Here is a 14,219-nt window from a genome sequence, read left to right as displayed (position 1 = left end):
AGAAAATAAACATTTTGGTTAAAAGTAACTATATAGGCATTTTGAACATTTTATGCCTCTTTTTAAAAGCTTTTAATAAAGGGGTCTACTTGCAGCCATGTTAGAAACTTCAAGAGAGGTGATCGCAATTATCAAACTTCAGGAGAGATTGCAGGCTTGCAGCAATTTACCCTAAAATTAATTTTGGTTGAAGAAGTAATTCTCCAAATCTAATTGCCCAATTCCATGGTTTGTTCAATGGATCCGGAAATAGAAAACCTGGAATTGGATACTTAGTCAAAAGTGGCACTGTTCACATAGTCAACGTCATGAGGGCTTACGTAGGATGGTAATGTATGGCACCACTCCACGTGGCAATAGCGAGGACTTTTGCGTATGATTCTAATCTAGTAGAAAACCAAAAAGGGGAACCTTCCACTCTTCCAGTTCCAGTGAGGGATTGAAAAAGAGAGTTTCAAACGAAAGATCCCACCGAGAGTCGAACTCGGGCTATTGGATTCAAAGTCCAATGTCCTGACCACTAGACCATGGAATCTTGGCCACCAGCTGCCTGCCTACTTGGGAAATCCTTATTTAAAATTAAAAAGAGCACGAACTTCAAGCACATAGAAATAATATGCATATACTGATATACATTAGAACAAATAGGGATGAAAATAGTATTGAATTGTCTCAATTCAAATTCGAATTCGATTCGGTGATTTTGGATCAAATATGGATCCATCCCTATCTGGTTCCCGGCCTGGCCATTATCATCTCTATTTACAATTTAACAATGTTATATGGAACAAGTTTAGAAGGTTAAAAGCACAACCTTGCCTTAATATACTTTGAGGATGTAAAAATTTGAACCCAAAGACCATGGTCTCACTTGACCATTAAGCCATTTAATTGAATTGATAATTTTTCTCAATTTATTATTTTAATGCATACAATAAATAATGTAAAAACTAATATTTATAAAACTTATATTATAAGGATAAATTTGAATTATATTTTTATTATTGTTATTGAAAATCAAGCTTAAACATTTCATGATAGTGATTTCTAATCAATAATATATTTTTGATATTAACATTATCAATGATTCAATCCGTGATTATGTATTATGTCATATTTATAATTTTCAATGTTGAAAAATATTATTTCAAGAAAAATATTAAAAATAACTTAACATATAATATAATATTAAACTCAATAACATATATAGTTATCTAATTTGGTTTTAAATGATATAGATTTTTTTAAAGGCTTTTTCTTTTTAGGTAAAGAAAGAATAGGTTCCATGGGGTAGACCTTAGAGCCAACTTTGAAATCACCAAAGCCATAATTGATAATGAAAGAGTAGGCTTTGGTTTCAAAACCTGAAATTGACCCCTAGAAGGTAGGTTCCAGGTTTTGCATTGGAACTGAACCAAGATCAACCTATGCTCATCCTTAGGCGTAATAGTTCAATAAGGTCGTATATAAATAAAGTTTACAACTAATAAAAAGAGCATATGATAAACTATGATAGATTAATAGAATATACAAGCATTCCATAAAATAGAAGTACTCCATAAGTAACAAATTATAGACTTTTAGCATTTAAAAAATTAATAACTTACCCACTAACAAAAATAGATCTTTTATATTCCAAGTTTCAAAATCTAATTTCTCAAATTATTCAAATAACCAGTCATGTCATATGTTCTAAATTATAAAAAAAAAAAAAAAATTATCAAAGAAACCAGCCTAATTGGTTTAATCTACGAAAAAACAATAAAAAAGGGAAAAAACATCAAAAAGAGAATGTGGAGGCAAAAATTAGGTATCTTGTGGAGAAAATAAAAAAAAAATAACAAACTTGGGATGCTAAACTTCTAGTTCTAGTCATCCAAATGCGTAGAATAATAAGAAAAAAACTTATCTTGATTTGGCCAAGAATGAGGAGGGAATGATAATGGTTTTATGGCCCTTGTTACATTGAACTCTTTTTAAAACCACAAGAGAAATTAAAAACTCTATTTACTCTTAAATTTCATTCTAATCTTTTTTATTAGGCCTATAATCATCAAAGTATGCTTCCAATATGTTTTAGACTTATATATATATGAACGATCTCTTTTTTTTAGTATTAAATAACTCAATTGTTATAAAATTTTGAGGCTCAAAAATTTTGTATGCCTCATGCTTAGAGGCTTGAGGTTACGTCTCTTTCTCATAAAGGTTTAAACCTCTGATCGAAGTTATGAGATTTAGGCCATATGGCAAAAATGTAACGTTCAAGGCGTAAGCAAACTTAAACCTTTTAAAACCATGAAAAAGGAATAAAAAATGCAACCGTAGAAACGAAACATAGACAATGTGGAAACCATACGAAGAAAGAATTCCCATGAGCCATGCAACCGTAGTTACGTGTACTCTTCGCATCTTCTGTAGAGAGGTTCTTTCCTTGGTTAATAAATCCCATCACGTCATGGGAAATCTCCTGGAAACGCGTTTTTCAGGGACATACTCAACAATAATTCCGTGTTTTTTTATTTTTCTAAGGCAAAATTGAGTTAAATATGACAACGAAAAAAAGCAGTGCTAGAGTCACAAGCAAGATCCTCAAGATCACAAAAAGACAACACGTATACAGCTTTTTTGCAATTACACGCGGCCACGTGGTGCCATATCCTGCTTTTTTAATGAGTTGCGAGGTTCGTGACGGACAGTGAGCGTGACGTAGCGAGCATCCGCCTGGAAAAAAAAAGAAGAGAAAAAAAAAAAAAGAGAGAAAGATAACGGGAGATTACATCTGCGTTCCACAAACGCACTACGCACATCTCAGCGTGCATTGGAAATATCTTACAAATTTGTCAGTGAGTGATGATACCAATACACGGTTGGGATATGCTGTGGGGCGTAGATGTGAATTCAGATAACGGAGAATAAAAATGCTGACAAACGAAATTTTCGTGTTCTAGTGACGAAGCATTCACTTTCAACAAGACCTCTTTTCCTCTAATCCTCATTCCTCTCCCAATATGGTTTATATGTAGCTCTCTGGATCCCTTCGTCCTGGTTCCGTTCTCCAATATCGTAGATTTTTATTCTGTTTTTCTACCAACGAAAACTAGGGCTACGGAGGCTCGATCGATCAGTTGAAGTTCAGTTATATCTGTTATCTTTCACAAATTTCAGCCATGAATCCCGAATAGTAAGCTTCTGATTTTTTTTAGGTTGTATTTATTCTTTTAAGTTTTCTGGTATCGGTTGATAATTTGTGTACATGTGTTGGTTTTGCACTACTTTCTTTAGTTATGGATTTTTCATTTTTTTCTTTTTGATTTTATCTAACCTGATTAAAGGATATTGTTCTTTTGTAATCTCCTTCCGTGGATATGGATCTAGTGGTTGAAAGTTTTGTAGATTTCTTCGTAGTATATCCAGTTGGAGAAATGGTTTTGGAAATTTTTAGATTTTTATTTGGATTTGATAGCTGAGGTGAAATATCTTTGGTGATAATTTATAGGAAGTGGGGAGCTTATTATTGGTAAAACTTAAAGTTTTGGTTTGAACACCAAATGAAATTTTTGGACGTAGAAAGTAAACGTGAAACTTCTGATTGAAATTCAATATGGTGAAAGAAAAGAAGTTAACACAATTTCTCAAAAGAAATGTTCTCTCTTCCCTAATCTGATAGATTTTGGGAAAAGGCCATTAGCCTGAAAAACCTAAGTCATTAGTTTGAAAAACCTCAAAGCATTGATAGGTTATCAACGGTGTTTGGGTAGCTTTCATAGTTGCATCTCGTGGCATATATGTGGATGCAAGTTCCTTGGCAATTAAGTTATGGGATATGATCTATTGAGAACTTTTTCCTATATTTTTTATATACTGTACAACGAAGCACAAGATATCAATACCTTCATGTTTGTTATCCTTCATTGTTTTCACAACTACCCCAATTGATGTTGCCTGCTTAATCTCTATCATCTTGCAAATGCTTGCTTAAATTGCTGAAGGAGATATTATGCAAAATGGACTGTAAAATATTTCTAGGAAAGGATACTTGTAAAGCCTGATGTAGACAATAAAGAATTTTTATGTAGAACTGATAAAACATTATCTTTGGAATTGCTGGGGGCCATAGGATACATTTGGGGAGGAAAAATGGATAATTTTGATCTTTTACAAATATTGTGCTTGCCAGAATATTCCAAAGATAATGGTTGCACTCGTGAGAGATTATTTTAGCTATTCCTATTTAACTAAATCTCCTTTAAATTGTGGTGTGATTTTTTTTCTTCTGGATGCTGGCAAACAACACAAGAGGGTCCAATACGCCCTTTTTATGAGCTAAAAGATAGGAAACCTAGTTTGATGACCTGCCACCGTACTAATAAGGTAAAAAGAAAACAAAAGAGCTATAAACAAAAAAAAAAAAAAAATTGAGATGTTGAAAGTGGCAGCCACCAGTCTGGTAAGATTGCAGATCTTTTACAACCCAGTTTAGATCTATATCCACAAAAGTCTGATATGCAGATTTCATCTTTAATCAACTGATTCGCATCTCAAATCAATGCCTCTCAAATGGATCCACTCTGTTGATTGTATGGAGCTCCATCATGTCCTTTCCTGATCTCCATCATCTCAATATTTGATCTGTTGATTTCGAGTAGTTCATCTGGTCCATGACTGTTCCATTGGTATTGTTAGTCTGAACTTTGTTGAAGCTACTAAATAGTAGTTCCACAGAGTCTCTTGCCAGTGCTTCTTGACAAAATCATTTTAATTTCTATCTTTTTTTGGTCAGTATGTGCATGGTTATATATGTAATATTGTAGTTGTACCTCAAATTTGTTTCTAATGTCTATCCTGGGTGTAAATTCAAGTATAGAAGGAAGTTCTTATGAAAGGATGTTTTGCAGTGACTATCTTTTCAAGCTTCTGCTTATTGGAGATTCTGGTGTTGGCAAGTCATGCCTTCTATTGCAGTTTGCGGTAAGGCTTCATTCATCCTTTTGCTAATTTGCTTACCCTTTTCCTTGCAAAACCATCAGAAGGGACCCTTTCCTGTGGTACCCCCACCCCTTGTTTCTCTCTCATATACACACACAAAGGATGGGGGAGGGAGGCTGGTCAGCAATATTGGAAGAAAGCGAAAAGAAATGAGGCAAAGTGTTTTTTTTTTTGATAAGCTGGCAAAAAGTATTGTATTAATGGTATGGGACTGAAAAGGGAGGGCAAGACACCCTCTGCTGTACAAGAAATACTGTATCAAGTATTAATAAAAAAGTATCATTATTATTTTCACAATGATATACAAAAACAATAACATTATAATTGATCTTCAGTCATTTGTGAAATTGTCTGGGATTGAAAGAAAGTTGGTAAATAGGATTGAAAGGAAGTTCTTTTGTTTTCTGGTTTTGTTGTTCTCATTGGGGAATCTCGGCGGCAGAGCCATGCTGTTATGGGCCCGGGCGTAGGATCTCGTCACGGGTCGGTCCACGGGGAGAACCTCTTGCTTCCCCTTGCGCCTTCCCTTGCGTGCAGACCCTATTGTGGCAACCGAATGGGTGATTTGTCCAAGAGACCACCCGAACTCTCCTCACTCTTCTCTTAACTGGAAACTGAATGACTTTATTCCAATTCTCAGCTCCTTAAATCAAACTCCTACTTCTAATGGTAACAAAACTCCTACTAAGAACAAAAGATAAGATAAGGATAGATGGGATAAGGGATAAGGTAAGCAGGTGGCAAGTTGGCAAGGAGAGCTGTCGTGGCAAGATAAGTGTGGACCCCTGATGAGCTGTTGTGTGGGCCCCTCCTTATTGCTGCTGTCGGCGGCGATAAGTCTTTCCCACGAATGCATCCATAACATCACACCCCTCCTGGGCAACGAGCTTGTCCCCAAGCTCGAGATCTGGATAGGCGTTGTGAAGATCAACCCAGGGAATCCAGGTGGCCTCAGCTGATGGTAGTCTGTCCCACTCCACGAGGACTTTTAAGGTACCCCGATTGACGCGAGACCGGACAAGTGCCCGAGGTTGGAGAATGGGTCTGTTGTCCTTCAAGGGGGGTAGGGAAGGTACTTGATCAGGAGGAGTCCTGTAAAAGGCTTCAGGAAGGACACGTGGAAGGTATCATGTAGTCTGCTGTGTTCTGGTAGCTCGAGCTGATATGCGACCTTCTCGATCTGTCGCAAGATCTTGAAGGGCCCGTAGAACTTGGGGGCCAGTTTAGGGAAGGCTCTGCGTCTGAGGGAGAGCTACCGATAGGGGTGGAGCTTCAGCCAAACGAACTATCCTGGCTCGAAGGTTAACTCTCGGTGGCGCCGATCGCAGGCGTTCTTCATGCGTGCCTGAGCCTGCTATAAGCGTTGGGAGACTTCGGCCAGGAGGGTGTCGCGATCTTGTAGGCTGCGATCAACTTCTTCCAATCGTGTTGAACCGGGTTCGTAAGACAATAGACGGGGAGGGTCCCGACCATAAATGACCCGGAAGGGAGTCATGCCAAGAGAGGAGTGATAAGACGTGTTGTAACAGTATTCGGCCCACGGAAGGTACTCCACCCAGTGCCGAGGCTGGTCTCCCACAAAACAGCGGAGGTACATCTCTATTGTTTGGTTTACCACCTCCGTTTGGCCGTCAGTCTGCGGATGGTAGGCGAAGGAGAAGGCCAAGGCTGTTCCCCACAGTCGGAATAGGTGCTAGTAACGGTCGGGTCTCTGTCACTTACGATGGATTCGGGTAGCCCATGCAATCGGAAGATGTGGGTGAAGAAGGTGTGGGCCACTGAAACCACGTTGTAAGGGTGGAATAAGGGAAGGAAATGAGCATATTTGGAAAAACGGTTCACTAACACAAATAAGACCGACTTTTCGCCAACCTTGGGTAGGCCCTCGATGAAGTCCATGGAAATATCTGCCCAGATCTGAGTTGGAAGTGAAAGTGGTTGGAGAAGGCCAACTGGGTGCAAGTTTTCCCACTTTTGTTGTTGGCACATAGTGCAGTTCTGAATGAAGTCCCGCACCGCAGCCTTCATGCCCTGCCAGTGGAAATCAGCGTGGATGCGGTGCAAAGTCTTCTGTACACCCTCATGCGTAGAGTTGTGTATGCTGGAGATGACGGAGGGGATTAAGAGACAGTCGGTTGGGAGATAAATCCGTCCCTTGTATAGTGCCAACCCGTCGTGCATGGACCAGTTTGGGTTGGTCGTTCCGGCTTGTATTCACTAGACAAGATCGTTCCACTCTGGTGATTGTGGCAGTAAGTTCTGAATGTCCTCCAGTAGGGTGGCTCAGGGCTGTGAGATCGCAGGGAGGAGCATATTGTCTTCCTCTCGGCGAGACAAGGCATCTGCGGCACGGTTCAAGGTTCTCGCCTTGTAGTCCACCCGAAAATCGAAGCCAAGAAGTTTGCTGACCCAATGCTGTTGTGGCGAGGTGGTAAGCCGTTGTTCCAACAAATATTTGAGGCTGTAGTGGTCCGTCTTGACCACGAAGGACCTTCCCCATAGGTACGGCCTCCAGTGCTGCACTGCCTTTGCCAGCCCAATCAGTTCACGTTCATAGGCGGGTAACTTAAGGTGGCGGTCGGCCAGTTTGCGGCTGAAGAAGTCTACCGGATGCCCTTGCTGCTGTAGTATGGCGCCGATGCCGGTGCCGAATGCATCGCATTCTACTGTAAACTCGAGGTCAAAGTTTGGTAACTGTAGAACCGGCGTGGAGGAGAGGACTTCTCTTAAATTTACAAAGGCCTCCTCAGTTGTACTATCCCAGTGGAAGGCATTTTTCTTGAGCAGATTGGTTAGTGGGGCCGCCAAAAGTCCATAATTTTGTACGAACTTGCGGTAGTAACCTGTCAGCCCTTGGAACCCGCGGAGAGCCTTGGCGGATTGTGGTCTGGGCCATTCTTTGATCGCCTGAATCTTGGAGTCATCCATAGTGACCCCTTGCCCGTTGATCACATGTCCTAAGTAAAGGACCCGACGTTCCCCAAGGGAGCATTTGGATCGCTTAAGGACGAGTTGGTGTTGCTGCAGGAGTTCAAGAACGACCCGTAGATGCTGCATGTGTTCCACCCACGACTTGCTATAGACTAGGATGTCGTCAAAGAATACCAAGACGAATTTGCGGAGGTGGGAGTGGAACACCTCGTTCATCAGGGCCTGGAACATGGAGGGAGCGTTGCTGAGGCCGAATGGCATAACCAAGAATTCAAAATGGCCTTGGTGTGTTCTGAAGGCCGTTTTCTCTACATCTTCAGGAGTCATTCGGACCTGGAAGTAACCCGACCGGAGGTCTAATTTTGAGAAGTACTGTGCGCCATGGAGCTCGTCCAATAGCTCATCTAGATGGGAATAGGAAATTTATCCTTGACTGTCCGGCTGTTAAGTTCTCTGTAGTCCACACAAAATCTCCAAGTCCCATCTTGCTTGGGTACTAACAAAACCGGAGATGAGAAGGGGGAGCGGCTCGGATGGATGATCCCCTGCTATAACATGTCCGCGCACTGTCTTTCTATTTCATCCTTCTGTCGGTGTGGGTAGCGATAGGGTCAGACGACGACGGGATCCGATCCGGCTATCAAAGGGATCCGATGATCGCAGGCTCTAGAAGGTGGGAGCCCCTTGGGTTCTTTGAATACTATAGAGAAATCCGTGAGGAGCCTCTCCATATCTGTTGCGCGCGAGTTCTCACCTTGGAGTGTAGTAGTTGTGTTTTTGTTCTTATTCTGGTTCCCTGCCATGTAACCGGTTTCCCATCCAGGTGGAAAGTCATTGTCAGGGCACTGAAATCCCATAGGATGGGCCCTAGAGTGATTAGTCACTTGACTCCTAGGACGATGTTGAATTCTTCCAAGGAGAGTACGAATAAATCAGCATGGAAGAATTCTGATCCGACTTGAATCTCGATGTCCTTGCAGATACCGGGGCTGTGAACTCTTTCCCCGTTGGCCACGGCTACCTGTAACTGCAGCCTGATTTCCATCGGTAACGCTAACTGACAGGCAGCCTGTTCACTGACGAAGTTGTGGGTGCTTCCGGAGTCTACGAGAATGCGAACTGGTTGCCCTGCTACCAGTGCCCTTAGTTGCATGGTTTGTGATGTTTTGATCCCTGTGATGGCATGGAGGGAGATCTCTGGTTCAGATGCTGCAGGTTCATCCTCGTCTCCTTCGGGTTCATCTACTAGCAGACAGAATAGTTTCTTGCACCTGTGCCCAGAGGAGTATAGATCGTCGCAATTGAAGCACTGCCCTCTTGCGCGCCGTTCTGCCATCTCGGCTCGGGACAGCCGTCTAATGGGGGGTGTTGTCCTGCTACTCCCTATACTTGATGCCGATCTGGAAGGGTTACCGGCAGGGGGCCACTGTTCCCTGCTGGCAGTCGAAGAATGAGACACTCCTGCTGTCTTCGAAGGTGCCCAGGTCGTTGTCGGCCGACCTATACTGAGGTTTCCGTGGGAGAGCTGCATCTTCCGTTCGAAGGCGCGGGCGAGGTTCATTGCTGTGACCAGGTTAGGAGGGTGTTGCATCTCTACGTCCACTCGTAGGGGTTCTACTAACCCTACTGTAAACATATCGACTTGCTGGTCTGCTCGAACTGAGGTTGCTCTGGCGAGGAGGGTTTGGAACTGACGTTGGTATTCTGCCACTGTTCCAGTTTGCTTGAGGTTGATTAACTCGTCCAGCGGGTTGCTTGTCAATGGGGGTCCAAACCGGAGGAGGCAATAGGATTTAAATTGCCCCCAACTGAGCTCGGGTTCTTCCTGCTCCAGACGGTAGAACCAGAGCGGTGCCTCTTCCGATAGGTGGAAGGCGGCCAGACTGACCTTGTCTTTGTCATCAGTGCGCTGATTACGGAAGAACTGTTCGCAGCGATACAACCATCCTAACAGGTTTTCGGTGCCGTTGTAAGACGGAAATTCCAGCCGGCTATACTTGGGAATAACTGCGGCTGTCGGCGCAGCGATCTGCTGTTCGCTGGACGTCTCTGCCCAGTCCGAACGGCGACTGTTGGTGGTGGTGGTTCCCTCAGAACTTCTTTCTTTGTTGGAGAGGAACGCTTCTAGCAGGCGTCGCAGTTCCCGGACATCATCCTTGATTTCACGAACCTCCATGCTGGTCTCTGCAAGCCTATGTTCCAGTTCGTGGACCCTGGATGACAGCGGCTCCTGTTCCCCCATGACGGTAGGCTCTGATACCAGAATGTTATGGGCCCGGGCGTAGGATCTCGTCACGGGTCGGTCCACGGGGAGAACCTCTTGCTTCCCCTTGTGCCTACCCTTGCGTGCAGACCCTATTGTGGCAACCTAATGGGTGATTTGTCCAAGAGACCACCCGAACTCTCCTCACTCTTCTCTTAACTGGAAACTGAATGACTTTATTCCAATTCTCAGCTCCTTAAATAGGAGATTACAAGAGGTAAGTCCTTATTGTATTCGACTAGGCTAGGATAATCCAACTTTAAATCAAACTCCTACTTCTAATGGTAACAAAACTCCTATTAAGAACAGAAGATAAGGATAGATGGGATAGGGGATAAGGTAAGCAGGTGGCGAGTTGGCAAGGAGAGCTGTCGTGGCAAGATAAGTGTGGACCCCTGATGAGCTGTCGTGTGGGCCCCTCCTTATTGCTGCTGCCGGCGGCGGTAAGTCTTTCCCACGAATGCATCCATAACACATGCTATTGGTCCCACTGGGTTTTGTGGTCCTTTTGTGCACTGTTGCATGGACATGGACATGAATCAGAATCCAATGCATGTCCAGAAGTCTGACTCAACAAGAAGAAAAAACTAGGGCTCAAGGATACGTCTATGGAAAGTATAAACTATTGAAATAGTCCACCTTTTTTTTTTGAATTCTGATGTCATAAACCTATAAAAAAGATCTATGATAATATCTTTGTTAATAATGGTTTCTAGATAAAAAACGGCATCCATTGTGTATATTATGCTATTCATTTATGTCAAATATCAAATAATCAAGTAGACCAAAGAAAATGTTATGATGATGTCTCCATTAGGAATCCATGGAGTGTTGGAGTTTGGCATGTGTCCAACATGGTCACTTCATTTACTTAGGAGAGCCCATGCGCCAGTGCTCATATTCATTTGAGGTCCATTGGTTTTTGAGCTGAAAAGGTCTCTTGAGTTCTTTTAATATAGTACTGGTCCTGGTGTATGGGGTCTTGGGTTGCATGGTAAGATCTTTTTTGTTTGTTGTTGCCTGTTTGGCCTGGATTTTGTGTATTGGGTGGATCTATTTGTTTATGTGTATGATTTCCTTAGTGTTTGATTGGATATATTTGTTTCTTGGTTGTTAACATAGATTAAATTTTGAAGCTGCTGATAACTTTGTATATCATGTGCAGGATGATTCGTATGTAGATAGTTATATCAGTACCATTGGCGTTGATTTTGTAAGTATAATGACATCTTTCAAAATTTTAATTTCCATATTATTTCTGTTATAATCTTAAGATTTTCTTTCTTTAGAAAATACGCACAGTGGAGCAGGATGGAAAGACTATAAAACTCCAGATTGTAAGTATCCAACTAGTGTTTGTTTCCGAACTCTTTAAGTGATGCACCGAGCTTCGTCCCTTGATGTCTCCATTTCTTCTGGCTTATTAGTGGGATACAGCTGGCCAAGAGCGTTTCCGAACAATTACAAGCAGCTATTACCGTGGTGCACATGGCATAATTGTAAGTTAATGTGCTTTTTACTGGGGTAGCTTTTCACCTTCTCTTGATCAATAAGTATTAAAGAGCATGCTTTGCCCTTGTTTGCCAGATTGTCTATGATGTTACCGACCAAGAAAGCTTCAACAATGTTAAGCAGTGGTTGAATGAGATTGATCAATATGCCAGCGAAAATGTGAACAAACTTTTAGTTGGAAACAAATGTGATTTGACTGCTAAAAAAGTGGTTTCCTATGAAACTGCCAAGGTAATATAGTGTTGCTAGACAAGGGGTGAATAGAATACTGATATTTTGGGGAACTGCAAACAGAGAAGAACTAAACACATTGTAATAAAAAAAAATGATGGGGTGGTTATTTTTGTAGCATGAGGAGTGGCTGGGTGCCAGACATAATCCACTTTGTATATAAGTATTCTTTGCACTCAATAAGGATCTAATCCATGCTTTTCATTTTGTTGTGTCTAAAGGCATTTGCAGATGAGATCGGCATCCCATTCCTGGAAACAAGTGCCAAAAATGCCACGAATGTTGAACAAGCATTTATGACCATGGCTGCAGAGATAAAGAACCGGTAAGTTCTTATCAATTTCTATTTTTTACTTCCAAGTATTCCTCTCATTTTCTGGGTGATTATATGGAATTCAGTATCGCATATAGTGAATGTGAACATTTTTGCCTTCTCTTTTATTGGATGGGATAGTAATCAATAGGACTTGTTCTAGCTAAAAGTTTCACTTAGATTGACTGGTCGTGCTATTACTTATAAGTTGCTTGATACTGAGGTCATACCACTTGGAATGATATTAAGAGAGCACATAGCTTCATATTCTAATATTGTTACTCAACTATCCTGAGTTACACGTTTATTCATTGGTATAGGATGGCAAGTCAACCAGCAATGAATGCCAACAGACCTGCTGCTACAGTACAAATGCGAGGGCAGCCAGTCGCTCAGAAGAGCAACTGTTGCTCATCTTGATTTAGCTTTCCTTCTCTGGAGCGGATCTGGCAATGTGCTTCTGACGCAAAAGGTATAAGAAGTTGCAAGCCCGCAGATCACCATATCCAGTGACCAGTGCCTAGTGAACCACTCATCCTGATATGTGTATAGAAGAAAAGGCCAACGACATGTGTTCGTGGAATGAATGAAGTGTTGGGGGCATGCCCCTTGTATTCCTCGTCTTTTCTTTTTGTACCTTGTACGTTTGGATTCAAAGTTTCATTTCTGGAATTTGTGTGCAGAATTGGATGGATATAGCAGAAGTTCGTTGCCCCAATATAGGCTGTAGCAATCTGGTTGCTTTGTAGGCCATATCATATGGTTCTGTCAAGTGGTCTTTTATGTGCTATATTTTTCTGACATTTATAATTTACCAAGAGATGTGAAGATTGGTAAACTGGTGTAACGTATGATCATTATACTAGCCACTTTGAAGAGCCTCAAGTGTTCCTCTTCCATACCGCATCTCCACTTCCACCAGAATCAGAAAACACAAATTAGATGAGTTGTATTCTTTTACCCTTTTTTATGGAAAAAAAAATCTTTTCTTTTACAATAGAAACCAAAACGGACAAGACACCCCAGTTTTTGTAATTTATAAAACCAATGTTTTATGGCTGTGTTTGGTTGCAGTGTAAATTTATTTACACTAATACAAATGCATGGGAGTGCAAGTGTAAAAAATGCAAATTCTGGTTTAATTTTGTTTTGGATTTTACTTTATTCTGTTTTATGTCTTAATTTACTTGATTTGTACTGTAATCAAACAAAATAAGCTAAAATTTGAAACAAAAATAGGTCAGCATTTACACTCAAATCATTTGCACTGCTAAACACAGCCTAGATAGTTCATTATAATTTTAAAAGGTTAAAATTTCATTAAAGTAAAAGGCTAAAATTCATTGTCTAGGTCAAATGGGTCGAAGGTTTAACTGTCCAAGTCAATGGGTCACTGACTTGCCGAAAGGTCTGACTGTTCGGATCAAAGATAAGACCGAATAAACCCCCCACAATGTCCCACAGTACATCTCCATCTTGTATTGAGAATATTTCTTGATGATAATATCAGAAATGATGACATCATCATCTTCATTGTGTATTAGAACATCTCCCGATAATAATACCAGAAATGATGATGTCATCATCTCAGCTGTGTATTGGGAATATCTCCTGATGATAATATTAGAAATGATGATGTCACCATTGGAAGATGTTCCTAATACATGGCGAGGATGTGCTGTGTAGACGTTGTGGGGGGCTGATTTGAACTCATCAAGAACAGTTCAAAAAACATATTTAAAATGTTTAGTAAATTGCGTTTGGATAGCCTAAAAGCACAAAGCCCCAATTTCAGGTTTTGTGCTTTGGGGCTTATATAAGTGTTCTAGCTTTAAATTGTTATTTCGTAAAATCAACTCTCAAGTCTTACCAAATACTTGGCTCAACACTTTTTTTTTTTAATTTGTTTTTGTTAAAATAGGAAAATAAGTCTTAAATCTTTACCTTCCCACAAGCCCAAAGCTTAAAGGCAAAAGCTAA

The 14,219-nt window shown here is 41.1% G+C and overlaps 1 protein-coding gene and 1 non-coding gene across 3 annotated transcripts; one reads left to right on the top strand and one right to left on the bottom strand.

Moving 5' to 3' along the window:
- Positions 1-463: 463 nt before the first annotated feature.
- Positions 464-535, bottom strand: TRNAQ-UUG (transfer RNA glutamine (anticodon UUG)). Its single transcript has one exon. It is a non-coding gene; the product is annotated as a tRNA-Gln (tRNA).
- A 2,331-nt stretch (positions 536-2,866) lies between these two features.
- LOC104588195 (ras-related protein RIC1) lies at positions 2,867-13,134 on the top strand. 2 transcript variants are annotated; one of them, XR_016079450.1, is made up of 9 exons: positions 2,867-3,184; positions 4,899-4,971; positions 11,349-11,396; positions 11,473-11,520; positions 11,611-11,682; positions 11,771-11,926; positions 12,148-12,251; positions 12,560-12,711; positions 12,923-13,134. XR_016079450.1 is itself a non-coding variant. In XM_010246034.3 (8 exons), exons 1-8 carry the CDS (start codon positions 3,171-3,173, stop codon positions 12,657-12,659), a joined length of 615 nt encoding a protein of 204 aa, XP_010244336.1. In that variant the 5' UTR covers positions 2,867-3,170; the 3' UTR covers positions 12,660-13,134. The 2 variants fall into 2 exon arrangements, 1 of the variants encoding a protein (XP_010244336.1); XM_010246034.3 differs by having other exon boundaries at positions 12,560-13,134.
- Positions 13,135-14,219: the final 1,085 nt, after the last annotated feature.

The sequence above is a fragment of the Nelumbo nucifera genome, chromosome 8 (genome assembly GCF_055504915.1).
Source record: "Nelumbo nucifera cultivar China Antique chromosome 8, China Antique-T2T, whole genome shotgun sequence".
Classification (NCBI taxonomy): Eukaryota; Viridiplantae; Streptophyta; class Magnoliopsida; order Proteales; family Nelumbonaceae; genus Nelumbo; species Nelumbo nucifera.
The sequence above is the reverse complement of the archived record's forward strand: the minus strand, read 5'-3'. Positions and strand labels throughout refer to the sequence as shown.